Genomic DNA, 27,744 nt, shown 5'->3' with positions numbered 1-27,744 from the left:
ACCGGCGGCTCCGGGACGGGATCCCTCGGCTCCGGGAGTTATCCCGGTGGTGACCGGGACAGGGGACGCCGGGGCGGTGGCGCTGGCTGAGGTGTCCCTGGAATTCAGCAAGAAACGAGGGGATGAATCCTGATGGGATCGTTACAACCCCAGCCCGACACCAAATCCCGGTTCCTCAGAAAAAATCCCAGTGGGGTGGGGAAGGGTAACTGGGATGGGGAGAGGGGCTGGGAACTGGAGAAAGGGAGTGGGGAACCCGTAAAAGATCCTCCGGGATGGGGAAAAGACCCCCGGGATCACGAAAAGACTCTCTGGGATGGGGAAAAGACTTTCAGGACAAGGAAGAGGACCTCGGAGACTGGGAAAAGAACCCCAGGGACCGGGAAAAGACCCTGTAGAAAAGGAAAAGACCCCCGTGGACTGAGAAAATAATCCCAGGAAATGGGAAAAAACCCTCAGGTACTGGGAAAAGACCCTCTGAGCCGGGAGGAGACCCCTGGGATTGAGGAAAATCCCTCCGGGAAGCAGCTTAGGCACACAACCGAGGGAACGGGAGGGGACTCTGGAACACGGGAGTGCGGTGAGTAATCAGGGCAGGGCAGGGCTGTGTGTCCCCGTCACTGTCACTGTCATCCGGGCACGGCAACCCCGGGCACTGCCGGGGAGAGAAGTGGGACACGGGATGTCACCGCAGGGGATTGGGACACCGGGATGGGACACTGGGCATGGGACACTGGGATGGGACACCGGGATGGGACAACTGGACATGGGACACCGGACATGGGACAACCGGGATGGGACACCGGGCATGGGACACCGGGCAAGGGACACCGGACATGGGACAACTGGGATGGGACACCGGGCATGGGACACTGGGATGGGACAACCGGGGAGGTCGCAGATCCCGGGGGACGGGGCCAGACCCTTCCCGGAGGGATCGAATCGTGTCCAGAGGGGAATTTCCAAGGGAAGGGATTCCCTCTTTGGGGATCCCTCCTGGAGGGAGAATCTCCTTGGGGATCCCTCCCTGGGGGACCCTCAATCACCCCCTTTAGGGATCGCCTCTCCCCAGCCCCATTCCCAAAATCACGACCAGAAGAACCACATCCCAATCCCAATAAATGGAATAAATCGGAATAACCCCCCTCCATAGTTTCCATGACAACACCTCCTACAACCACCCCCCTTACCCTTTCCCATCAGCGGGCCCTACCAGTTCAGTCAACACTTACCCAAAGCTCCCAACCCTCGTCTCGCCCTGATTGATCCCGTCCCGTCGCGCCGCTTCCTCCTCCCTCTCCTTTTCCTCCTCATCCTCCTCCCCGGGCCTGGCCCCGCCATAACTCGCCCCTCCCTTTCCCTTGGCTTCAATTGGTGCATTGCGCATGCGCAAAGAGCGAAGCCCCTTCCGCCCTTAATGCCCCCGCGGGCTGCCCCACGCCGTGCCTGACGCCCAGCGCGCCCGTACGGGCGCGCTGGGCGTCAGGCACGGCGTGGGGCAGCCCGCGGGGGCCTTTTTATCGGGCGGGGTCGACGGTGCCGGGAGCGACCGGGCCGGAGGTACCGGGAGAGGCCTGGGGGGGTCTGGGGGTCCCTGAGGGTCTTGGGGATAGGGGAAAATGTGAATTTGGGGCTGGGGAAAGAGAGGGAGCTGTCGCGGTGTTGGTGGGATGCCGAGCGCCCTTCGTTGTGGGGATGTAAGGGGTGTGTATGAGGGGGTGTAAAGGGGTCTGTGTGAGGGGTTTTGGAGGTTTTGTGAAGGGTTTAAAGGGGGTGATTTGAGTCTGGAGGTGGGTGTGGGGTGGTGTAAAGGTATTGTGTGAAGGGTTGATGGGGGTTTGGGGGCGTTGGAGGTGGTTTAGGTGTTTGTGGAGGGATGCGCGAGTGTTTGGGGGCTCTGGGAAGGATTTTTGGGGGGTCTGAGGAGTTTTCCCTGCTCTATGGGGGTCTGTGTGATGGATTTATGGCGCTCTAAAGGGGTTTATGGGGCACCTTTACGTGAGGCGCTTTTGAGGTGATTTAGGAGATTATGGGGTGGATCCGTGGGGATGTTTGGGGTCTGTGAGCAGTTTGTGGGGGTGTGGAGGTGTCTCTGTGGGTGTTGGGGGGGGGATTTAGGAGTGTTTGAGGGCATTTCGGGGTCTCCGGGGGCATTTAGGGGTCTATGGGGGCGTTTAGTGGTCTGTAGGGGTGTTTAGGGGGGATTTAAGGGCTTTGCGGGGGTTTAAAGGTGTTTGAGGACATTCGGGGTCTATGGGGGCGCTTGGGGGTCTATAGGGTTGTTTGGGGGGGATTTAGGGGTATTTGGGGGCATTTAGGAGTGTTTGCGGGGATTTAAGGGTGTTTGAGGACATTTCGGGGTCCATGTGGGTGTTTGGGGCGGATTTAGGGTTTTTTGAGTGTTTAGGGCATTTAGGGATTTATGTGGGTGTTTGGGGGCGTTTTGGGGTCTATGGGGGCGTGGGGGGGCATTTGGGGATGTTTGGGTGCATTTTGGGGTTGTGGGGGTGGTCTGGAGGGGCATTTAGGGGTGTTTGGGGGTATTTTGGGTGCATTTTGGGATGTTTGGGGGAATTTAGGGGTGTTTGGGGTGCATTTCGGGGTGTTTGGGGGGATTTAGGTGCTCTATGTGAGGAGGGCTCAGTGATGGGATGAGGGCGGCGCTTTCCCCATCAGGATTTCGTTGTGGGATCGGGAAGGTTTGATCCGGAATGACTCAGCCCTGGGGGGGAAGGGGGGGGGTAATTAACGCCCGGGCTAATTGGGGAGGAGCTCATTAAGGGTCAGCAGGATGGATATTCCCGATCCTGGATCCAGGAAAAGCAGAGGATCTGCCAGCAGGGGATTTCTGGGTGCTGGGAATTCTGGCAGAGCAGGACCCGCCCTCATTAGCACCATATGAATAATTAATTACCCGGGTCAGTTAATGAACTGATAATGATTAATTAAGGGGTGGGATGCAAGGCAGAGCCTTTACCTGTGCGAGGTGTGTCTCCTGGTGGCTCCAGTGGTGCCATCCCTCACTCTGGACTGGTCAGGGAATTCCAGAATTCCCGAATTCCCGTCAGGAGGGACCTTCCAGGGCTGTTCCACTGCAGACTGGCCCCGATTTCATGCAGCATTTTGGGGTTTCCACGTCGGTTTTTAAAAAAATTCCTGCCCTCATGGGGAATTCTCGGAATGTGGGGCTCTTCCAGCGGGTTCTGTGCCGGGTGTTTATCACCTGCCCAGGTGACCTTGGAGCGATTTTCCTTTCTCCCTCCATTCCCAAAGGCAGAGCTGGGTGGCGGCTTTGGGAATAAACGCAAGGATTCAATTCCTTCCGTGTATTTAAGGGGGAAAGGGAGGGATTTTCATGGATTTCAGTGCAGGGAGCTCTGGATGCTGGGGTTGTCCCCGTGGGGGGGTCACTGATTCTCCAGATCCTCAAATCCCACCCAGGAACAGCTGAAGCAAAATTTTGGGAGGGTTTTTCAACCCCATTCCTGAGTTTTGCAGAGGAAAATGCCTGAAGAATGGAAAAGAGGGAAGGGCACGGGGTGATGGTGAGGATGGCAGGGATGTGGGAGCTGCTCTGGCTGGATTGTCCCCTTGGTGTGGGGCAGAGGGCTCTGCTACCAGCTTTTCCAGGGATTGGGGTTTGGATGGATTTGGGATTTTTTGGAGGGAATGGGGTTTTGATGGATTGGAGTTTATGGATTATGGAATGACTCGCAGCCCTGGGTATTCCTCCCCCCTCCCTGCTCCGTGCCCTCATTTTCCAGCCCTCTGAGGGAAGGAGCTGCTCAGGAATTCCATAAGGAACGAGAGAATAAAGTTTAAAGCCGGGAATTGCTCAGAGCAAGATCCGAGAGGGGTTTTAGGAGGGTGGAAATTCAGGGATTTCGAGCCAAACTCCCGCATGGAACGAGCAGTTCCGTCGCACCCATTCCCCCGAGGACCCAGCGGTTAAATCAGCTTTTCCCGGGGAACGATCCCAGTTGGAATCCGCCGGGAACGGGGCGATGTCGGAGATGGGGGGACGAGAGCTGAGAAAACCCAACACTGACCTCCCCCGCCTCGTCCCTCGGCGTTTGTCCGGGCGTTGTTGCTGTGGCTACGGAGGAGCATCGATCCCGGGAATGCGCCGGGATGATCCCGCGGGCTCGGGGCTGGGAGGGAGAGAGGGGGCTGCGGGGGCTGCGGTGCCGCGGTGCAGCCGCGCAGGGCGCAGGCTCCAGCGCCGGGTCCTAGCGCCGCACCTGGAATTGGGTCCCGAGGGGGGGAAAAAGGGGGATTGGGGAGGGATCTTGTGGTTCTGCACAATTATCCCCCCACCCCGGCGGGAGGGGTCGGGTTGTGCTGGTGTAGGAGCATCCAGGGACGGCAGGGAGAGGGAACTCTGCAGAGCTGAGATAGTCTAGAAACATGTGGGTTTATTGCAAGGGTCGTGGGTAAAAAGGGCTTTGCCTGGGCTGGAGAGAAGCCCCAAAGAGAGGGAGGGAGAGAGAGAACAAGAGGGTGAGAGAGGAAGGAGCAAGAGAGCCAGGAGAAATGGCAGGGGTCAGAGCCCAGGGGGAAGAGGGCGAGGTCCTTGTTACATTATATCTCCTTTTGTGTTGAATATTCTAATTTACAGTGACCAACCAGTACAAGACAAAATCCTATAGAATCTACATACAGCCTATAAGAACTACTCCATTACCATACTGTGTTATATTTTAAACTCTAAAAAAATACTCTTTAGACTTTTCTCTTCTGCTACATTGACCTTTGGATCCCTTAGCCAGCAGAAGGGTGTTCAATCAAAAGAGATTCTCCTTCAGCTGGCTAGACCATTGTTTTCAGGTTATATAATACCTAAGACTCGGTACCCTACAACTCAAAAGCAGCTTTCATTTCTATTTCGATTACAGGTTTCATATTATCAGTATCTTTTACTAAGCAATCATATTTATAAGGTTTCCCTGATTCATCTTCCCCCAACAGGCAGGGAAAGGCCTCAAGTTGTGTCAGGTTCAGGTTGGATAGTGGGAAAATTCCTCAGTGGAAAGGGTTGTGCAGCCCTGGCAGTGGGTAACTCCCCATCCCTGGGGGGATTTAACACCCCGTGGATGTGGCACTTGGGGACATGGACACTGGTGGCCTTGGCAGAGTTGGGGGAATGGTTGGACTCGATGGTCTGTGAGGAATTTTCAGCCTAAAGCACTCCATAATTCCATGGGAATTGGTGTGAGATCCCAGTGTGTGCCACTGTCTGTCCCCTTCCAGTTTGTGTCGTTCCCAAGTGACCTGGCTGGGTGACCTCATTTTGGGTGGAGGATTTCCCTAATTTGGGGGGAAACTTGCCAAGCTCTGCAGAGGGGACTTGGGACAGGACACAGGGAATGGCTTCCCACTGGGAAAGGGGAGACTGGGGTGAAATATTGGGAAGGAATTCCTGGCTGTGAGGGTGGGCAGGGGCTGGGCTGGAATTCCCAGATTTGTTTTGGCTGTCCCTGGATTTCTGGAAGTGTCCAAGGCCAGGTTGGACATTGGGGTTTGGAATAACCTGGGACAGTGGAAGGTGTCCCTGCCCATGGCAGGGGGTGGCACTGGATGAGCTTTGAGGTCCCTCCCAACACAACCCAAACCATTCCATGACTCCAGGATTCTGAATTCCCACCACAAGGAAACTTTTGAGGTCCCCTGGGATCCCAAGGCTGGCCCTCCTCAGGGCTTGGAGCAGGATTAAAAAGGCCTTAAAGTCACTCTGGATTTATTTTTTACTCATTAAAGACCAAACCTCAAATGGTGGTTTAGGATTTCTCTCCTGAACTCAGTTTCCTGACAAACTCAAGCTGCCCCCAACCCCAAAATCAGCTTTTTGGAGGAATTTCACTGGGAGATTTGTGCATAAAACAAATTAAAATGCAATAAGGTGAAATTTTGCTTTCGCTGGATAAAACAGTGGGAATTTCTAAAGGTTTTTCATCTCCCTCCTCCTCATGCTCCCTGAGCTGGGGGTGTTCCAGCTGCTCAGCAGGGGCTGGCATGTATCCCAGATAAAAAAGCCTGGAGGTTGAGGGGGGATATTTCTGGACATCTTTTTCTCTGTGATGATGAATTAGAACAGAGAGTTTGGGCAGCAGGAAATCCGTGTGGATCCTGCAGAGCCGTGGCTGGGCTGGTTTGTGGGGGGATCCATGGCCTGGGTGGCATTGGGATTCCCTGGAGGTGGAATGGGTGACACTGGGAATCCCTGGAGCTCTGTGACACTGGGTTCTTCCTCCCAGGAGAGTGAGGATCACTCCAGCTCTGGCCAGGTGTGACCCTGGGGATGCTCCATCCCAGTGTCCATCCATCCTCTGAGCAGGAGTGGGAGAACAAGGCAGTGCCTGTGGTGTTCCTGCTAAATCCCAAAATACCTGGGAAAGAGCTGGGGTTGGGGTCCTGCTTCCTGTGCCAGGAGTTCCCTGTGCCAGTCCCATCCCTGCTCAGTGCACCAGGAAATTTATTTCAGAGGTTTGATCTTATTTTGGGTGTGTTTCCCTGGAAAAGGGGATGCTGGAGTTTCTGGAAGGCCCAGGAAGGTTTGTTTATCCTGGGGATTTTTTCAGCTGCAGCAGCAGTTTATCCTGATGTGGCAGTGCCAGAGTTTGGGGGAAATTTGGGATTGTTCTCCTTTGTACAGAGCAGGTTCAGCCCCAAATCTGTAGGTTGTGGTGAGGGTGGAGCAGCCAAAGCCTTGTTGGAGGTTGTGGTGTTCCCAGAGGGCTCTGGATCATCTCACAGGGCTTTAATTACCAAAATTCCCATATCCCCTTAATTCAGGCACTGACAAAGCTCCTGTCCCACCTCAGCTTCTTGATTAAGCTCAAGATCCTCGTGGGTCTTTCTCAGCTCAGATTTCCCAGGATTCTTTTCCTCAGGGGTTCATTTTCATGCCAAATCCAAACTGTAAATAAAGCAGGAGATGGTGAGTGGTGCCTGTGACTTTGTTGTGTTGAGGAATGGGATATCCTGGGAGGTGCCAATGGGATATCCATGACTCAAAAAGGCTTTTCCAACTTAAAGAATTCCACAATTCTATTCCATGATTTTCAACACGGGTTTCCCAAAGAAGCTGTGGCTGCCCCTGGATCCCTGGAAATGTTCCAGGCCGGGTTGGAGGGGACTTGGAGCCACCTGGAACAGTGGAAGTTGTCCCTGCCTGTGGCAGAGGTGGCACTGGGTGGGCTTTGATATCCCTCCCATCCCAAACCATCCCATGATCCTATGAAATTTGGTTTGTGTGGAAAAAAATTCCCTTGTGCTTCAGTTAAACATGAAAAACTCTGACTGAGGCAGAGGAGAAAGAGCCTGTGACATTTGTAATTTTCTTTTTAAATTAACAATTACTCTTTCTGCTCTACCTGGGAGCGAGGCCTGTCTGATATTCCCAGGTATTTTCCTGGTTTTGGGTTTGTCCCTGCTCTTCTCTGTGGGAAGAGCAGTGAGGAGTTCCCATGCTCTGAGGGGATGCTCACCCTTCTTCCTCCCTCCCATCTGAATTCCTGCTGAAATTCCATGGCTGTTTCCCGGTTTTCCATGCACTTAGAGGAAACTTTCTTGAATTTCGAGTTCCCTCTTGGCATTCCAGCCTCTCCACCTTGAGCACCTTCCAAGTGTTTGTGTCCATGGCTCTTGTTCTGCTCCCAGGATCCCAGAGGAAGATCTTGCAGGGGGAGAGGAGAGCAGAAATCCTTTAGAATTTAGGAATTAGGAAGAAATCTTTCCCTGTGAATATGGGGAGGTCCTGGCACAGGGTGCCCAGAGAAGCTGTGGCTGCCCCTGGGTCCCTGGAAATGTCCAAGGCCAGGCTGGACAGGGCTTGGAGCACCCTGGGATAGTGGAAGGTGTCCCTGCCCATGGCAGAGGTGGAATTGTTGGGATTTAAGGTATTTTCCCACCCAAACCATTCCATGGGTCTATAATTAGGTAACAGAGGTGATAATTGCTCCCAGATTCTGGCAGGGAAGCACGGTGAGCTTCTAGAGCTGCAGGAGGTTTCTCTTTTGTGAATAAAATAATTCAGATTTTCTAAACTGGTTTAGAATCTGAGGCTGAAGGGAAGGAGCTCGTCCTCTTTGTAGCTTTTTTGGAGAATTTTGTGTGGATTTTTTGCGTGTGAAGTCTCCTTTAAACCAGCACGGAGAGGGGGGAGCAGCTGGAGCACCAATGACCAGCAGATACCTGAGGTGACTCTGGTTGAGTTCCTAGTGGTCCCAGTGAGAAATTCCCAGTTCCCAGCTGGGTTTTGTGGTGTTTATCCCAGTTGTGTGTGGTTAAAGCTCCTTGAGGAGCATTCCCAAGGCTGCCAGAGCTCCAGGAGTGTCTCAGGGACAGGGTGGGATTGTTGTGATCGCCCTGTGCAGGGAAGGGGTTGGATCCCTGATCCTTTGAGTCCATTCCAACTCGGGATATTCCATGATTTGGGGGCGCTTCCATGTGTTGGAATCCCAGGGCTGGAATGTCGGGCAGTGGCCAATCCTGGTGGCTCCCAAATCCCCTCTTTAGCCTGATTAGCCCCGGGAGCGGTGCCAGAAAAAGAGGGGTGAGCGCGTTAATTTGGGATCTGTCAGCTCAGCCGGGAACAATGGCACACACAGTGTCACCTGTCACAGCCAGGAGCAGCACAATTAGTGCTCATTCAAGCCGCCCCTAATTAACCCCTTAGGCTCCATCCATCCACCCACACAGGTGCTGCTCGCGGGGATTTGGGACAAACCCTTCTCCAGGGCCTTGTTTCCCCTCAAAATTCCCCACGAAGGAGAAGAGCGAGCGGGGCAAACCTTGGCCGGGGTCACGGCGGGCGCCTTGAGGGAGGAATTTGGGGTGTCCCTGCCCGGTGGCCACCACGGGGCGAGCAGAGGAGGCTCAGAGCGTGGCCCTGCCGGTGGCCCCGGTGCCTCCTCCTGCGGGGAGAGCTTTAGGACCCAGCCAGCCGCCGGCGCCGTGACAAGTCTGGAGCGGCACTGGCGCAGAGTGGCTCCATCGGCAGCGCTGGAATTCTCCCTATCCCTCCCTCGGAGCATCCTCGCCCAGAAAAGGGTTTCCCTCCCTCTTGTACCGCCCGGCAGAGCCACGGGGGAGGAGGAGGAGGAGGAGGAGGAGGAGGAGGAAGGGGGGCGCGGGGATGCTGGGATCGGCCGGGACGCTGGGAAGCGCCGCTGGATGCTGCCGGCCGTGAGCTGGGAGAGCTGCAGATCGGGAATCCGTGGAGAGCAGCAGCATGGCCCAGGGCAGGAGGCACGCGTCCGGCCGGGTAAGGGAGGGCAGGGAGGGAGGGGAAGGGGCTGACTCAACAGCTCCTGGCTCCCCCGGCTCCTATCGCGACAGATCGCGACGCTGTCGCAGCGAAAATAGCCGGGTTTTTTGTAAGGAAAATCTCGATTGTGCTGCCGCGCGCCTGGAATGTGGCACCTCTCTCTGTCTCTCTCTGTCGCTGACAATAATGCCGGGAGGGGAAGGTGGATGCTCCCGGCTTGCACCAAGGGCCGGGTCTTTTGGCCGGAGTTACCTGCCCGTGTAAGGTGATTACCCAAATTCATTACTGGGATTAATTACCCCCCGGCGGGCCGAACCTCCGCTCCGGCTCAGCCCCTTCGGCACAGCCTTTGCCGGGGCTGCTCAGCACAAAGATCCCGGCGTGTTTTCCTGCTGCCGCGGGCTCCCCTCCCTCCCTCCCTCCCTCCCTCCCTCCCCTCCGGGCCGCTTTTCCAGGCGGGCCTGGCAAGCGCTTCCAGGTTTTTCCGTATTGCAGCTACCCCTGGGCTGTGCTGTGCCAGCGGCCGCCCCCGGGCCCGGGCCAGGCCTTTCCCGGGAGTTTCTGTCCCTGTCGCTGTGTCCCTGTGTGGCCGCCGCGGTGACATTGTGTCCCGGGCACCCGCCGGCGCCTTTGGGCCTGGCTCTGCCAACTTGGCAGCGACTCCAGGATGGAGCTGGGGAGGGCAGACCCTTCCCACCTCTCCGTGGAACCCCCAGACCCTCCGTGGGCACCGTGTCGTGCCCGCTGTGGGGTGTGCCAGGCCCAGAGCTGGAGGGATTTGGGCTGTGGCCGAAGGGGTTTGGCTGCAGAGGGAGCAGAAGGGAAAACTTCCCAGCCTGGAGCCTTTTTTGCCCACCCCAGCAGGGTCTGAGTGTGTGTCCAGGTGGGTTTTTGGGGGCTGGAGCCCCCAAACCTGTCCCCTAAACCTCCCTGTTTTCCATGGCAGGGGGGTAAAATTCCAACCTGAGTCCTGACAGCTCTGTCACAGCAGCTGGAGGGATTTGGGGGCTCCAAGGGGGTGGAGGCACAAAGAAGGAGCCAAACACTGGCTCCAAGGGCTGATGGAGATGTGGCTGAGGAAGCAGTGACAGGAACTGGGGATCCTGGGAATCCTGAGAGCTCCAGGGATGCTGGGGGGTCCCAGGACAGCAATCTGTGAGTAGATTATCCCTGTTTGGCTCACATGGATTTTGGAATGGGCACTGCAGGGGCCACAGCTGTGCTGACCTTTCCTGGGGCTGGAGCCACTGGCCGCCCTGGCCTTGTCCCTTCTGGGTTTTGGGGACGCTGCTCCCAGTGTCCAGAGACACCCACACCCTCCCAGTTTGTCAGCCTGGAGTCCAGTGCCACATCCTGGTGTCACCCAGGGCAGCCACCCTCAACCCAGGGGAGATTCCTCCTTTCCACAGGGATGTTGTTGTGGCAGCAGCACCATTGACTCGGCGCTGACCAGGTTTAGACTCAGAATTCTTCCCAAGTCTTTCCCTTTTCCAGCTTTGTGGGCCTCGCCTGAAATTCTGATCTTGTCAGAGTTGGCTGCTTGGGATTCTCCCGGAACTTTTTGATCTGAGCTTTGAGTGGCAGTTTGAGGCTCCATCAGTCTCACCTGCCTGGGGGAGGAGCTCCTGGAGGAACACTCTGAATATTCCTGGGGTGATCCACCGGGATGGAGCGGAATGTTAAAGCCCTCAGGTTCAGATGGAGCACGGGGGTGACCCAGATTGCTGGGAATTCATCCCATTTTCAGTGCCTTGGCACCAGGAGAGTCACCCAGCAGAGCAGACAGTCTGTGGATGTCTATCACGCTGCAAAAAACGAGGGAAAATGGGAAAATGCCAGATTTCGGGGCAGTGCCAGGTGGGAAGTCGTGGGGAGCAGTCTCTGGTGGTGGTGGCAGCACAGCCACCTGCTTGTCCCTCACTTGGTGTCCCTGGAGTGGGATGGGAGCTCTGGGATGGGGGTCAGGCTCCTCCTGGGCTGGTGGCTGCTCCAGAAGTCCAACATTCCTGGTTCTTCCTCTGGCTGCCCCATTCCCAGCACTTTCCCTGTGCCCTGCTCAGATCTCCTCAGCTCCTCACTGCCTGCACTGTGAATCCCTGGATTTCTCATTTGCTGGGATTTAGGAGCTTATTCCCCTTCCAGACTGTCACTGTGAGTGGCCTCAGCCCTTCTCTCTTCCCACAGTTCTGCTCCTCCATCCTCTTCCTTTGCTGTCTGTACCCCCCCATTCCCAGGACTGGAGTATCCCGAGTATTTTCCACTGGGAAGGAAGGTTGGTGTGGGCAGAGGGGATCCATGAGGAGCTGGCCTGGGAAGCTGAGGAAATTCTGGGATGTGTCCCCTCTGGTGTCCCCAGGTTTGTCACCACGGCCAGCAAGTGTGACCACAGGTGTGTCCATCTCTCCTGGGATGGCCACCAGATCCCCAGCCACTGTCACCTGGCTGGGACAATGCCTGGGAATGCCCATCCCACCAGAAAGGACAGTTCTTCCTCCTGTAAAACCTGGATTAATCACGTTGGGTTGAATCTTTGTGGGAATTCCAGCTGGGGGTTTATCAATTGCATTGGAGCTTCCAGACCAATTTCTGGTGAATTGGAGACAGAAGGTGGAGGGAGACTCAGTGCCTGGTCCTGAGGGATGGGATGCGGTGGGAGAGATTCATTCTGGATTCTCCTTCTTTTTCCAAGTGCAAAAGACTTGGGAAAAGTTTCTGTGAAATTAGTGTTGGTTGGCAAATGTCCATCAGGGGCAGGCTGGGAGAGCTGGGAATGTCCAACCTGGAGAAGAGGAGGCTCCAGAGAGGACTCAGAGGCCCTTCCAGGACCTAAAGGGGCTCCAGGAGAGCTGGACAGGGACTTGGGAGAAGGGATGGAAGGACAGGACACAGAGAATGGCTTCCCACTGCCTGAGGTACCCTCAGGGCTTGGAATGTGTCACATCCAAGGGATCTTACCTGTCTGCAGGTGCCAAATGGACACCAGGAGGGATAAAAACTCCTGTTCCAGGAACCTTCCCATTTACTGGAGATTTGGGATTTTCTTTTGGGTTTCTTGTTTTCTTTGGGCCTCTGCTCTTATTTTCCATAACACCTGGAGCACGATTTTCCAGGGTGTTGCTCCCAGAATTTGGGAGATATTTGGGTCTGGAGCATCGATTTTTCCCTTGAGGCCTTGAGTCTCTTTGTTGTTTGATGGATTTGGGGTCTTAATATGAGATTATTTTGTGACTTCTGCCAGTTGTGTTTGGATGAAACCTGAAATTTGGGCTTGTGGGAAAACTCTTATCCCTGGTTTTAATCACAAAACGCCAAATTCGGTGGGTTCACTCTGCATTCCAGCCTCGGGAAGTGATGTGCAAGGGAAGGGGGTGGTTTGTTAGGATTCCAGGAGCTTCCAAAGTCCCCTGGGTTCTTCCACAGGCTGAGGATTCCCTGAATCTCCCAAACCCTCTGTGGTGTGGGAGAGGTTTGTCCTCAGGGCCTTCCCAGCCATTCCAGGTGAAAGAGGCTCTGTTTTCCTGGGATAAAGAGCAGATTCTTTGGCTGAATCCAGGCCCAGAGCGACCAAAACTCCGCATTTCTGCACAATGACCAGAACCAGTGACACACGGGGTGGGGGAAACGCCAAACTGGTGCCGTTTTGGGGGTTGCTGGGAGGTTGGGATGATCAGGGAGATGGAGCTGAGCAGGACAAGGGAACATCCCTGTCCCCTCTGGGATAGAGGCAGTGGGATTGAAAGTGTCAGGGTTTTGAGGATCTCCAGAAGATCTGGAGAGGGGCTTTGGACACAGGCTTGGAGTGAAAGGACACAGGGAATGGCTTCCCACTAGAAAAGGGGAGATTGGGAAGGAATCCTTCCCTCTAAGGGTGAGGAGGCCCTGGCACAGGGTGCCCAGAGAAGCTGTGGCTGCCCCTGGACCCCTGGAAGTGTCCAAGGCCAGGCTGGACAGGGCTTGGAGCAACCTGGGGTAGTGGAAGGTGTCCCTGCCCATGGCAGGGGTTGGACTTGATGGGCTTCAAGGTCCTTTCCCACCTAAATCATACTGGAATTCCATTATTAATCTGTTTTCCTCAGGCTGATTGCAGAGCATTGGGGGTGGATCCCAACAAATTTCCCCGGGATTTCAGTAATCCTGAGGGTCTCCATGGAGTTCCTCACATCCATCACCTCACTGCTGCCCCAGGATCACCTGGGTGACCCCACCTGAACCCAGGATGTCACACTTGGAGTGTCCTGGTGCCCTCTGAAATATAAATATGGATGTAAGGTTTATGACAGGATCATGGAATTGTTGAGGTTTTAAATCCCTCCAGGGGTGGGGACTCCACCACTGCCCTGGCCTGGAGAGCCTTTCCCAGGAGGAATTTTCCCAATATCCAATCCAAACCTCCCCTGGCACAACCTGAGGCCGTTTCCTCTCTTGTGGGTAATGACAATCCCACCTGGAAAGCTGCTGGCCTTTCCCACCCACATTCCAAGGTGGGATACCCTGAGTCTGGGCACGGAGGCCACCAGATCCCAACAATGTGAAGGGATGGCACAATGACCTGTGTCCCAAACAGCCACAAAATTCCCAGCCTGAATAACCAAGGGAATGCTGATAAAATGGGAAAAGATAGTTAAGGCTGATCGACTGTGCTGCTCTTGTGGGTTTTTTTTCCCCCAAGGCTTATAAAAATGTTATAAAAGGGGATAAATCAGGTTTGTGAGCCACTGATGGTGGCCGTGCCATGGTTTGTGGGGAGCAGAAGGAATTACCCCAAATAAAAAAGGGATGGAGGAGGTGGTGGGTTTTCTTTCCCCACCAAGGCTTACAAAAATGTTATCAAAGGGCATAAATCTAGTTTGTGAGCCACTGGTGGTGGCCATGCCATGGTTTGTGGAGAGCAGAAGGAATTACCCCAAATAAAAAAGAGATGGAGGAGGCAAGCGGGGACGGAGGGAAACAAACCACCCTGATATCCCACCTTTGTGTCCATGCCAGCTGTCTGATCCAAGCTGTCCCCTGTTCCCCCAGGCCTCCAGCACGCCCAGGATGAGCTCTGACGGCGGCAGCAAGCCCCTCAAGGTGGGCTCCCGCGTGGAGGTGATCGGCAAAGGGCACCGCGGCACCGTGGCCTACGTGGGGGCCACCCTGTTCGCCACCGGGAAATGGGTCGGGGTCATCCTGGACGAGGCCAAGGGCAAGAACGACGGCACAGTGCAGGGCAGGAAATACTTCACCTGCGAGGAGAACCACGGCATCTTCGTCAGGCAGTCCCAGGTGGGTGAGATCCCATTGTTAATTACAGGGAAACAGCCCTGAGGATTTGGGGAATCTCCATCTCTCACACGGTCCAAACCCAGGTGGGATCTCATGGTCTGCACAGGCCTTGAGGTCCTGGAATGAAAGCAGCATGGTGAATTCCCAGCTGTTCCATTCTGCTTCCCAGTGAAGTGCCCAGCCCTGGATTTACCACCTGCAGCAGGTGGAGTTTGGGATTGATCTCGGATGTTTACCTGCAAACAGATCCAAGGAATTTTAATTAAATCGTGTTTACCTGGAAGGAGGTTAAACATATGGTGTGGGTGTAGCTGCTGAGATTTGCTGCAGCAGGAGCCAGGAGCTCCCTCCAGAGCAAACATCCTCCAGGTGAATTCCCTGTGTCACCTTCCAAGGGCACAGAGGTGACACCAGAGCCCCCCAGACCCAGGCCAGCTCTGTCCCCTCCCTGGCACAAAGGGGCTGGTTTTGTGTCCCACCCCGTGACCTCTTATTGCCAGGACCTTGGGATTGGGTGACAGAGGGAGGTTGAGCACAAAATGAGGGCATTTGGGTCCTGGGGTCCATCCCAGCATTCGCTGTCCCATCCTTTGGAAAAGCCTTTGGATTGTGTAGTCAGAGGCTGCAGCAATGGCTCATCTAGGAGAGATCCCAGGAATCACTGAGGTTGGAAAACACCTTTAAGAAGAGGCCAGCCATTCACTGCTTCAATCCCTTTGTCACCAGCTCGAGGCAGGATGAGGGGAAATGATCCCCCATCCTTTAAATAATGGGATAAACACAGAGAGCTGAACCCACCAGAGCTGGAGTTAAACTCACCAGGAAGCTTTTCATGTTTTTATCCAACCCAAATGTTGTTGGTGTGTAGGAATTGCTGGATGGAGCTCTGCTGCTCTCTTGGGATCACCATGGGATTCCCAAATGTAATTCCACCACACTCCCACTTCCCCCCATTAAAACCAGACACATGGACCCAGCTCCTTTGTCCTTCTCTCTCAGCCTCTCCTGCCAGCTGGGAGAGGCTTTGAGGGCTTTACAGGGAAAAAGTTGGGTCTGCAGGACCAGGAGGGACCTCAAAGCCCACGCAGTGCCACCTCCTGCCATGGACAGGGACCTTTCACTGTCCCAGGCTGCTCCAAGGCATGTCCAATCCAACCTGGCCTTGGGCACTGCCAGGAATCCAGGGGCAGCCACAACTTCTCTGGGAATTCCAGCCCAGCCTCTTCTCACCCTTCCAGCCAGGAATTCCTTTCCAGTATCCCACTCAAATCTTCCCTTTCCCAGTGGGAAGCTGTTCCCCTTTTTTGTCACCTTGTCCTCTGGGCCGGGTGTGCAGCGAGTGATGCTCAACCCCCACACCCAAATTCCAGAGCTGAGGAATGGCTCAGGGCACACCTGGAGCAGAGACAGGAATCAGGATGGATAAACAGCCCCCAAATCCTCCATCCCAGAGCAAAGCTGTGGCTGCAGAGCTGTCCCAGCAGCTCCAGAGCTGATCCTGAGCCACCCCTGGGGCACAGGGAGGGTCCCCAGTGTCCCCCAGCTCCCACCTGGTGGGCACAGAGGGGGGACCCCACCCCTGGCACCCCTGGGCAGGGGCAGAGGGTGCTGGCACAAGGCTCTGGATGGGGCTGGATGCATCCCCCATCCCTGGAAGTGTCCAAGATTAGCTGGGATGGAACTTGGAGCAACCTGGGACAATGGAGGTGTCCCTGTCCATGGCAGGGGTGGCACTGGGTGGGATTTAAAGTCCTTTCCCACCCAAGCGATTCCAGGTTTCCCTGATTCTACCTGGGCTGACAATTCCAAGCATGGCTGTTCCTCTTCTGGTGTGTGGAAATCCCTGGTGATGATTTTGGCATCACCTGGAGCTGCCTTTCAGCTCCTGCCTGGCAGAGGAGCTCAGTGGCCACAATGTGCCCAGTCTGTGGTGGCAGTTCCCAGTGTCACTCTGGATCCAGCCCCGCTCTGTCCCTGTCCCCAACCTCTCCAGCAGCTCTGCAATTCCCTCCTAGGCTGTACCTGCTGGGAAGCCCCCAGACCACTCAGAATTCTCCCCCTGCATGGCTGCAGGTGTCATGATTTCCTTGGCATCATCTTTTCCTTGGTCTCCTTGTGGCTTTTAATTCAATTTTCATCATTCATGGTGTTGGGGATCTTCCCAAAATGGAATTCCTGTCTGACACCTTCCCAGGTTATTTTGATTTTTTTAAGCTGAGCTCGCAGGTGGGAGGTGGTGATGGATCAGGCAAATTCCTGCAGGAACAATTTGGGAGGTGCTGATCTGAGGCACAAGGATGGTTCTCTCTCAGGGATCTAATCCCTCCCAGCCTCATTTTCCATGTTTATCCAGCAAAACTGTATCCAAAAATAGTTCACAAAGAGAAATCCCTGAATCTTTTACGGATGTTCCGGGCTGTCAAATCCAGAGCTTTGACTTTCCTCATTGTCTGTGTGAATATTCCTTGTTCCCAATGGAAATAAGGATTTGTGTGGCTGTTTTCAGGAAGGTTGATGGCAAAACCAGAAGGATGAAATTAAAAATCTGTGCCAAAACCATGGGATCTGCTCTGCTGAACCCACTCCCAGAGGGATCTATTCCCTGGTCTCCCTGTTTGGGAATTTTGGGCAAGGGTGGTTGTTGTGGTTTTTTTTCCAGATCCAAGTGTTTGAGGATGGAGCGGACACAACATCCCCAGAAACCCCAGAATCTGCTGCCATGAAGGTCCCTAAGAGAGGTATGGCCCAGCTGGGAAATCCTTCCCAGAGGTGTGGGAAATCCTTCCCAGAGAGGTGGAAATCCTCAGTGGAGGGGATGGGAAAAATATTCCTAAAGGGAATGGGGAATCCCTCCTAGAGGATTGTGAAATTCCCTCCTGGAGGGGTGGGAATCCTTCCTGAGGAAATGGGAAATTTCTCTTGGAGGAGTGGAAATCCTTCGTGGAGAGACAGGGAATCCCTCCTGCAGAGGTGAGAAATCCTTCCCAGGTGAGATAGGAAATCCTTTCTGGAGAGACAGGAAATCTCTCTTGGAGGGGTTGGGAATCCTTCCTGGAAAGCTGGGAAATCCTTCCTATAAGGAAAGGGGAAATCATGGAATATTTGAACCCCCCGAACCTGTGGAACTGCAACATCCCTGTCTCCAGCTCTTTGCTTTCCCATTCCCAGCCGGGAGCAGGATCCCTTCCCTCTCTCCTCTGAGCTTTCCTTCCCCGTTTCCCACATCCGACAGCCCCGCCATCCCTGGCCGTGGGCCCAGACAGGCTTTCCCTCCCTCCCTCCCTCCCTCCCCCTGAGCTCTGCTTTGTTGGGAATGTTTTCCCCACGCGCCGCGGGATCCCGGGAGCTGCCGGAAGGGGCTCTGCCAGTTTCCTGCCTTGGCTGCTCCCTCGGCTCCGTGTGCCAAGCCCGGAGCTCCGTGTGGGAAGCGTTTATGGGATCGGGATTAACGGATCGGGGTTGGTGGGTGTTGCTTGTGGGTGGGATTTCTCCTCTCCCAGGAAGTAGGAGGTAAAATTAGGTGGGAAAAATGGAATGGAGCCTTCCTTGCTCTGTGCTTTGGATGCTGCAGTCGGAGTAGAATCGTGGAATTGTCATGGAATCATTTAGGCTGGAAAAGTCCTTGAATTCCCCAGCTCAGCCATGTGTCCATGTCCCCAAGTGCCACATCCACAGGGCTGGTAAATCCCTCCGGGGATGGGGACTCCATCCCTGCCCAGTCCATGGGGAGAAATGGTTCCCGTGTGCTCCCCAAAAAAGCCCCAAGCCCAGCCACAGCAAAGGAATTAAAGGAATTCCTGAATTCCTGAGGCTCTGTTGGCTGCTGACGAGCCCCAGGAGGGGTTGAGTGCTCCAGAGGGGTCCCCAAGTTTGGAATGTCACCATGGAACTGTTTGGGGGCAGGTTGGGTGCAGGGCAGGGACTCATGGAATCATGGAATTGTTTGGGTTGGGAAAAACCCTCTGAGACCATTGAGTCCAGCTCTGCCAAGGCCACAGTGTCCATGTCCCCAGGTGCCATGTCCACAGGGCACTAAATCCTTCCAGGAATGGGGAATTCACCTCAGCCAGGGCTGGACAGCCCCTTCCAAGAAGGAATTTTCCCAATATCCAACCTGGCACAGCTCGAGGCTGTTCCCTCTCCTCCTGTCCCCGTTCCCTGAGAGCAGATCCCAACTCCCACCTGGCTCCAAGAATTCATTCAGGGAGTTGTGCAGAGCCACAGGGTCCCCCCTGAGCCTCCTTTTCTCCAGTCTGAGCTCCCTGAGCTGCTCCTGGTGCTCCAGCCCCTCCCCAGCTCCTTCCCTGGACACGATGGGTGCTGGGTTGGGACAGACAGACCATTCCCAGCCCTCCCATCCCGACATCCCAGAGCAGGAGGAGCCCAGGCTGCAGGTGGGGTGTGGGATGATGCTGTCAGGGATGCAGGGCTGGGATGTGGTTGCCTGCCAAGGGTTTCCATGGGAACAGCAGCTGCTGCAGCAGCACTGCAGTGAGGGGAGCAGGGATGGCTCTGCCACAGATCCAGCACGGGAGGAGCTGCTGGTGACACCTGGGCGAGGGTGGGAATCCAGACACACCTGCCAGGGAGGGACAGGACACAGGGAATGGCTTCCCACTGGAAAAGGGGAGATTGGGAAGGAATTCCTGGCTGTGAGGGTGATGAGGCCCTGGCACAGGTTGCCCAGAGAAGCTGTGGCTGCCCCTGGATCCTTTGCAAGTGTCCCTGGAGCAAGCTGGGATAGTGGAAGGTGTCCCTGCCCATGGCACAAGGTGGGGTTGATGGGATTTACGGTCCCTTCCCACCCAAACCATTCCATAGTTCTGTGTCCTCAAGTGCCACATACACAGGAGTTTCAACCCCCTTGGCAATGGTGACTGCTACTCCCTGAGCAGCCTGTGCCAGTACCTCAGGAATCCAGGAAATCCAGGGATTCAGCCCAAGGAGAGCAGTGGAACTGCCCCAGTTCCGAGGTGTATCCAAGTGTTTGCCTTCCTCAGCCAGCAGCTCCCATAAGGAATTCCCCATTCCCCCAAACCACCATTTCCTGCCCGATCCTGACTCTGCTTCACTCCCTCTTCCCAAAATTCTCCTGTCTCCCTGCTGGGTGCCCTCTGGCTGCAGGGACACTGGGATGGGGACAGGGCTGTCCCTGAGGCTCATGGCTCTGTTTCTGCTCTCTCCACAGATTCCCTTGATGCCACCAAGGCCAGCAAACTGGTGAGTGACCCCGGCAGTTTGTCACCTCTGAGAGGTTTTCATCCCTTCGGGAAGAGCACACGGACACACTTTGATGGGATAAAATGCTCATGGAAAAGCGAATTTGTCCTGAAACTCGTGGGAAACAAAGTGTAAAAAAAAGCCATTTTCAGCCACTGGCCAGGAATCAGTTGGTTCCTGAGGGATTATCCAGTGCAGGTCCCGTGTCACACGTTTTGATCTGAGTTCAGCAGCATTCCCTGGCTGCTTCCTTCAAGCCCTGGCCCTCATGGAATCCTGGAAAGGACCTCAAAGCCCCTCAGCTCCTGCCATGAGCAGGGATACCTTCCACTATCCCAGGCTGCTCAAGCCCCATCCAGCCTGGCCTTGGACACTTACAGAGATCCAGGGGCAGCTCTAAGGGCCTTGTCCTCTGAGTGTCTTCATCCAGGAGCTCCAGTGGCTCCTGGGACATGGATAGGGATGTGTTGTACCCAAATGTGAGGGATATTTCCTAAGGAATGGGAATCTGGAGCAGGTTCCTGTGCTCAGGAATGGCCATAAAGGTGGAGGGTAGTGAGGAATCATGGAATTCTGAGGCTGGAAAAACTCTCCTGAGACCATCAAGTCCAGCTGTTTCCCCAGCACTGCCCAGGTCACCCCTCCTGGGGACCAGGGATGGAACTGGGTGATCCTGAGCGGGAGGGTTTGTGTGTTTTGGGGTAGAAACTGGATTTTCCATCGGGATAAACTGGCCCAGCTGGGATGTGGGCAGTGTGGGACAAGAAATGGTGGGGACAGGGGCCTTCTGTGGCTTCTGCAGGGCTGGGTTGGGGCACACTGGAGCCCAGCCTCCTGTGCTGCCATTCTGGATAATTCCCAGGAGTGGGAATTCTGCTCCCAGGAGTGGGAATTCTGCTCTCTGCACCACTGTGGAGCTGGATGCTGCGTGTGGGAACAGCACCTGGGGGTTCACTGGGCTCAGATCCCAGGGAATGTGAGCTCCAGCCAGAGAGGAAGATGGAAATGGATTCCCTGCCCTGTGTTAGAGGGATTTGAGAAGGTTTTTGGTTTTTCCTGCTGTGTGGGGTGTGATCCATCAACCCCCAGCACTGCTGGAGCCTGTGCGCCATGTGCTTCCCTGCCTGCTCCTCCTGGTTTAATTCCACCCTGGAATTCATTAGGAGACAAAGAGAATATTTAGGAAATCTCAGTGTTTTTGAAATCAAGGAATGGGGATTGTTCTTGGAATTTTTTTGTGCTGCTGGTGTGGAGAAGGAGTCAGGACAGGAGGTGCTGCTCCCTGTGCGGCTGCGTTCTGGGGCATTCCTGCTGGTTTGTCATGGAATTCTGGAATGGTTGGGGGTGGGAGGGACTTTAAAGCCCATCCAGGGACATTTTCCACTATCCCAGGTGGCTCCAAGCCCCATCCAGCCTGGCCTTGGACACTTCCAGGGATCCAGGGGCAGCCACAGCTTCTCTGGGAATTCCATCCCAGTCCCTTCCCACTCTCACAGGGAGGAATTCTTTCCCAATATCCCACCTCTTCCTTCCCTCTAGCAGTGGGAAACCATTCCTCCTTGTCCTCACATCCTCTTCTTCCTGCATCCCAGGAGATCCTGGCCCCCCAATCCCTTTAACCTGTCTTTGCACCATGAAATGATTTATTCCCCTTTGGACACATCCCATGCCGGGGTGAGCAGGAGGTGAATCCGGAGCGAGGGGATGACTCCAGGGCTGTTTTCTCCTTAATTTACTGAAATTTCCCTGATTGTATTTCCCCTCCTGCCTTTCCTGCAGCCTTGGGGTGGGGGGTTTGTTCCTAGGAGAGCCTCCAGGGTGTGTCTAACATTCCTTCTGTTCCCTCCTCACGCAGCGCGGAGCGAAGCCCAAAAAGGTGCCGTTTGTCCCTTTCCCGCGCGCGGCCGCATGCCGGGGCCATCGTCATCCTCACCGTCCCCATCCCGCTCCATCCCAGCGCTGCATGGCCGTCCCTGCATGTGCTCCCAGACAGGGAGGGGACATCACATCAACGTGCAATCGTGGGATGTTTGGGTGGGAAAAGCCTCTGAGGCCAGCGAGTTTCCCCCCGGCGCTAAGCGGTGTCCCCGAGCGTCACATGCGCAAGGGCTGGGAAATTCCACTGTCCCCCTGCTCTGGGCAGCCTCTTCCAGTGCTTTCCAGCTCTTTCCATGAAGGAATTTTCCCCTTCTCCAAGCTGAGTCTCCCCTGGCACAACCTGAGGCCGTTCCCTCACAGATATTTTTATAAACCTTAAACCCTTCTGGTGACTCAGGGACGAGTGGCACCTTCTCAGGGCTGTCCTGTCCCTGGGTTCCTCTTGGGGACACTCAAACCCACCTGGTTTGTGACAAGTATTGAAGCTAAAAATCTTTCGGGCAAGGATGAGCTGAAACTCCAAAGGTCTTGGCAAAGAATCCCAGAGTGGTTTGGGTTGAAATGGATGTTAAAGCCTATCTCATTCCATGCCCCTGCCATGAGCAGGGACACCAAATCATCATTCCCTGCAGGAATTCTGGGATTTTCCCCCCGCCCTGGGTAATTTTGCCAAGAGAAAAGCCAAGGTGGGCACTGGAGATGTGGGAGAGGGAGGTGATACCTGTACATCCTTTGGTCCAGGTTTGCTTTCCAGCCGCTTCCGTGTCGATTTTTGGGTGGAAAAATGGTCCAAAGAGCTCTGTCTGTCCATGGGAAGTCCAGAGGAGAGGAGCAATGTGGAATCTGCTGAGAGTCTGTGGAGAGAGGCCAGGAGCACCTGTCCCCAAGTGTCCCCTCCTTGTGTACCCCCAAATCCAGGTCTCTTCATGTTCCCAAGGCTTCAGGGTCTGTGTGGATCTCTCATCCTGGTCCTGTGAGCTCCAAGGGGCTCTGCTGGGATGAAATTTCTGTTAGGAGTGTTGGGTTCTTCCTTTCCCGTCCTTGTTCTGGTGGGTTTGCAGCTGCTCCGTGTCCCCGCTGTGTCCCCGCTGTCTCCTCAGAGCTGTGGCTGGGATTAGGATCATGGGGTGTGACAGTCACTGTCCCGAGTATCACGGATCTGTCACTGCCCTGGGCATCTGAGGCTGTGACTGTCACTGCCATGAGGATCATGGATTTGTGACTGTCACTGTCCTGGCAATCATGGGGTGTGACAGTCACTGTCCTGAGTATCACAGATCTGTCACTGCCCTGGGCATCTGGGGCTGTGACTGTCACTGCTCTGAGTATCATGGATTTGTGACTGTCACTGTCCTGGCAGTCATGGGGGTGTGACAGTCACTGTCTTGGGGATCATGGATCTGTCACTGCCCTGGGCATCTGGGGCTGTCACTGTCCCAAGGATCACAGATCTGTGACTGTCCTGGGCATCTGCATCTGTGACTGTCAATGTCCTGAGGATCATGGATTTGTCACTGTCCTGGCAATCATGGGGCTGGGACTGTCACTGTCCTGGAGATCATGAGGTGTGATAGTCACTGTCCTGAGGATCCTGGATCTGTGACTGTCACTGTCCTGGCGATCCTGGATGTGTAACTTGTCCCAGGGATCCTGGTTGGGTGACAGTCACTGTCCTGAGGATCTGGATCTATCACTGTCCTGAGGATTGTAGTGACAGTCATTCTCCTGAAGATCCAGAATCTGTCACTGTCACTGTCCCAGGGATCCTGGTTGGGTGACAGTCACTGTCTTGAGGATCTGGATCTGTCACTGTCCTGGGGACTGTAGTGGCAGTCATTCTCCTGAGGATCCTGGATCTGTGACTGTCACTGTCCTGGGGATCTGGATCTGTCCCCATCCTGACCCTCGTCCTGGTCACACGGACACACCTCACATAGGGATGTCCCCATTGAGGGACAGCCCTGTGCCAGGCCCTGCTGTCCCCTCATTATTTAACCTTTTCAGCCATTAATGACCCTGAGAGCCCCCCCTGCCCCACACAGGGATGTGCCATCTGGGGGGGGGGGGGGGGGGGGGAGGAACCTGGCTAATGAGAGTAATTAGCGGGTAAATCCTCGTTCCGGAGATTACCCTAACTCCTGTGTGTCAAATATAGACTTTAATCACGTCCAGAGCTGCTGCCAGATGGGCTTTCCCCCCTGCTGTGATCCTTCCCTGTTTTCCATGGATTTGGGAGTGGTGTGGCCATTCTGGCCTTTGGGCCCTGCTGTTCCCAGGGCTTGGAGCAGGGGCCACAGGACAACGGGGGTCCTGTCCCTTGGCTGTGACACTGTGTTGGGGTGTCCTTGTTCTTGGAGCAGGAGGTCCAGGCTGTCCTCAGGAGGTGCTGGCCTCTGTCCTGAACCAAGCTGGCTGGGAAGGACCCCAAAATCTGGCTAAAGAGCAGGAAAAGGGTCTTTCCCAGGTAATTTTTGGGATGAAACAGATTGTGTTGACTTCATCCCCTGACAATGTGTCTGTGGTGGTGACAGGCCCGTCCCTTCTCCTGCTGCAGTGCTGGGTGATGCTGGGTTGTGGATGTCACCTTCCAGGGACACGGAGATGGCAGGGCTGTGGTGGGAGCAGGGGGCTCCAAAGGATGCAGGGAAAGGATCCAGCAAAAGCTCTGCCTCGCTCAGGGGGGTGTTGGGGTGGGCTGCTGGGGTCCAACTCTCTCTGGGATCATGGAATTGTGGAATATTTAGGTTGGAAAAACCCTCTGAGACCACTGAGTCCAATTGTTCCCCCGGCACTGCCAAGGCAGTGTCCCCAAGTGCCACATCCACAGGTGGCATGTGCTGGTGCTGTGACCCTGCTGTTAAATCCTGTCCTGTCACCTCAGGTCATCTGTCCCCTACAGCCAGTTTGATCCCTGGGATTTTCTCTCGGATGGATCAGGTTTGTCCCCCTCCAGTGACATCCCTGTTCCTTTCATCCTCCCAGCAGCATTCCATGTGCCAGGGCTGGATTCCCGTGGTGTATCCTGAGGCTGGACCTCTCTCTCTGCTGGGCACCTGCTCTGATCCCATCCCAGGGTGACCAGTCAGTGCCTGGGTCAGTGTCCCGGTTGTTATCCCAATGTTTTCCTGGTCTTACCCCAGTGTTATCCTGCTCTCCATGCAGGAGTTGCTGGGTCAGTGTCCAGGTTGTTATCCCAGTGTTATCCTGGTCTTATCCCAGGGTTATCCCAGTCTCCATGCAGGAGTGGCTGGGTGAATGTCCAGGTTGTTATCCTGGTGTTATCCCAGTCTCCATGCAAGAGCAGCCGGGTCAGTGTCCGGGTTGTTATCCTGGTGTTATCCCGGTCTCTGGGCAGGAGCAGATGGCCCATTCCAGCCCGGAGCAGGTCCCAGCTGCTCTGTAGAACACAGAGGGGCCACCCCAGGCCCCGTTAATCCTTTAAAGGAACGGATAATCTGATCAGCTCCAAAAACCCACCTCATCCCAGCTGCCCAACCAGGTCCCATGGCAGGGCCTGGATGAACCCAGAGTTGATTTTCCAGGCACTGCTGTTCCTTGGGCCGTGTGACACCCCTGTGGCAGTTCTTTGTGTCCCCAAGGGAGTCTCTGGTGGTTGTTTTGATGTGACTCTCTGAGGCCAGGAGCTGAGCAGCATCTGGTGCTGCAAATAGATAACCCCATGAAAAAGAGCTGGAGTTAACCCTGGCATCTCTTCTCCAATTCCCCCAAAAGCCAGGAATTCTCCCATTTGTGGTGGTGCCACAAACTCCTTCTTATGGATTAAGGATAAAAAACCTCCCTTACCCATCCCTGAGAAGTTTCAGGGACAGCCCAAAGCACCCGACACCATTTTCCTGGGGTTAAATTGCATTTTCTCCCTGCTGCTGCATTTATTGGATCTTTGTGTGGGAAGAGTTGATATATTCTGGATTTAGGGAGTGGAGCTGTGTGTGAGGAGAGGAGCTGGTTCATTAGAGCAGCTCTAATACCCATAATTATCTTAAACTTAAATCCAGTGAGTCTGCACGTGGCTCCTCCAGAGATGGACACAGCACTCGGATCATTCAGGGGCTTAAAGCCACGGATCCAGGATGATTTCTGCTGGAAATGCTCCATAAAGGAGTTCCTTTTCCTGGTGGTTTGGATGAAGGCTGGTGGGAATGGGAGGAGATGATGCCAAAACCTGGGTCTGTGTCAGCTCTGGCTCCTGAAGGGGTTTGTGGTGCTCAGGGTGATGGAGCTCGGGGCTTCTTTGTTAAGGGATGGGATCACAGCTCCCAAAAATGTCCCTTGGAAATGCTCCCCTGCCCCCAGCACCTGCCAGCAGCCAGAGGGAGCTGTGGGAGAGCAGATCCTGGAATGGTTTGGGTTAGAAGAGACCTTCCATGGACACCTCCCACTATCCCAGGTGGATCCAGCCTGGCCTTGGACACTGCCAGGAATCCAGGGGCAGCCCCAGAAAATCTGGGAATTCCAGCCCAGCTCTTCCCCGCCCTCCCAGCCAGCAATTCCTGCCCAAGATCCCAGCCCAATCTCCCCTTTCCCAGTGGGAAGCCATTCCCTGTGTCCTGTCCCTGCAGCCCTTGGCCCCAGTCCCTCTCCAGCTCTCCTGGAGCCCCTTTAGGCTCTGGAAAGGGGCTCTGAGAATTCCCTGGAGCCTCCTCTTCTCCAGGGGAACATCCCAGCAATCCTGACTCCAGAGCAGAGGGGCTCCAGAATTATGGAATGGTTTCGATTGGAAGGGACCTTAAAGCCCATCCAGTTCCATCCCTTGCCACGGGCAAGGACATCTCCCACTATCCCAGGTTGTTCCAAACTCCATCCAGCCTGGCCTTGGACACTTCCCCCACAGCTGCTGGATTCTCTGATCCAGGAGTTTTTCAGGAATCAAATCCCAGCACAGATCAGATGGACACAGGATGTCCCCAGCATGACAACCTCTGGGGGGCTGCTTCCAGGGAATGTCGAGGAAAAAAAAAAGAGGCCTTTAAAGGCTTTTTCTGGGAGATTGGCAGGACTGTGCTGAGGGTCTGGAAATACTGGGGGTAAAATTCCCTCTGTGTGTGGAGTGTTGGGTGTGCAGGTGATCCTGGGGCACCCTGAGCTCCTCTCCCCTCAAAGCGTGGGAATATTGTAAAATAACACAGTTGGAATGGGAGCTGGATGAGGTCTGTGTTCATGTTACATAATATAAGATAATATAATATATGGGATTTAAGATTGGTGCATGTAAATGGGAGCTGCTGTCCTGGTCTCCAGCACTCCCTGGGGCAGGACACGGATTCACGGAGAGTTTGGAGACGGTGCTTGGTGACATCCTGTGGGTTCCCTGCAGAGTTCTTGGGGTCCTGGCAGGGCAGCGAGGCTCGGGACGTGCTGGACACCACCCCGAGTGCCCAGCGCGCTCCGCAGGGGCATTTTTAGGGCAGGGATTTTGGGGCAGGGGCTCTCCGAGGCCCGGGGGGGTCTCTCCGCACCCTCAGCCGTGCAGGGCTGCCCTGAACTCCCGGCAATCCGCCCGTGCCTGCCGGAGGTGCGGAGCTGGCTCTGGATAGCAGCGCGGCAAGATAGTCCATCTGTCCATCCCTCCGGGCTCGGCGCCGTCCATCTGTCCATCCCTCCGGGCTCCGCTCCGTCCGTCTGTCCGCTCCCGGGGGATTCGCCCGGCGCTCGCAGCCGCCGGCGCGGGGCGGGTTTGGCTGGGGCGGGGGATGGCGAACGCAGCCACGGATCCGCCAGCACCGAGGAGCATCGGGCTGGCACCCGGGGGGCTGTCCCGGGGGGCTCTGAGCCGCTGAGAACCCCCCCTCATCCCCTCCCCGAGCGCGGCATCACATCCGCACCATCCCCATCCCCATCCTCATCCGCACACCGCCCGGCTCGGTGCAGCGCCCGGCGGTGCGGCCCCTCCGCGGTGATGTCATGAGCCGCCGGGGCGGTGGTTGGAGCCACCGGCGGAGCGGGGACGAGCGGCCGCGGCCGGGGGGGGCTGCCCTGGACCCCCTGAGCCCCCGCCGAAGCCCCGGGCAGGACCTGGCGAGCGGCCGGCGGCGGGCGCGGCCATTTGCCGTGTCCGGCCGTGCTGACTGACCCGCTGCTCCGTCTCCTCCCGC

At 55.4% G+C, this 27,744-nt stretch overlaps 1 protein-coding gene across 3 annotated transcripts in view; it reads left to right on the top strand.

Annotated features, from left to right (window-relative positions):
- Window positions 1–1,513: 1,513 nt before the first annotated feature.
- DCTN1 (dynactin subunit 1) overlaps window positions 1,514–27,744 on the top strand; it is a 50,147-nt gene continuing 23,916 nt past the window's right edge. For 2 of the 3 annotated variants that reach the window (XM_083861388.1, XM_083861390.1), the window contains exons 1-4: window positions 1,514–1,560; window positions 14,288–14,533; window positions 17,193–17,271; window positions 19,722–19,753. In XM_083861388.1, coding sequence (XP_083717514.1) covers window positions 14,306–14,533; window positions 17,193–17,271; window positions 19,722–19,753 — 339 coding nt within the window. In that variant the 5' untranslated portion in view covers window positions 1,514–1,560; window positions 14,288–14,305. Of the gene's footprint in view, window positions 1,705–14,287; window positions 14,534–17,192; window positions 17,272–19,721; window positions 19,754–27,744 lie in introns of all 3 variants that reach the window. The other variant, XM_083861389.1, reaches the window with a different exon arrangement.

Source organism: Zosterops lateralis (genome assembly GCF_965231275.1).
Source record: "Zosterops lateralis genome assembly, chromosome: 5".
NCBI classification, from domain to species: domain Eukaryota; kingdom Metazoa; phylum Chordata; class Aves; order Passeriformes; family Zosteropidae; genus Zosterops; species Zosterops lateralis.
Note: the sequence above shows the minus strand (reverse complement) of the source record. Positions and strands in the feature narration are given on the sequence as shown.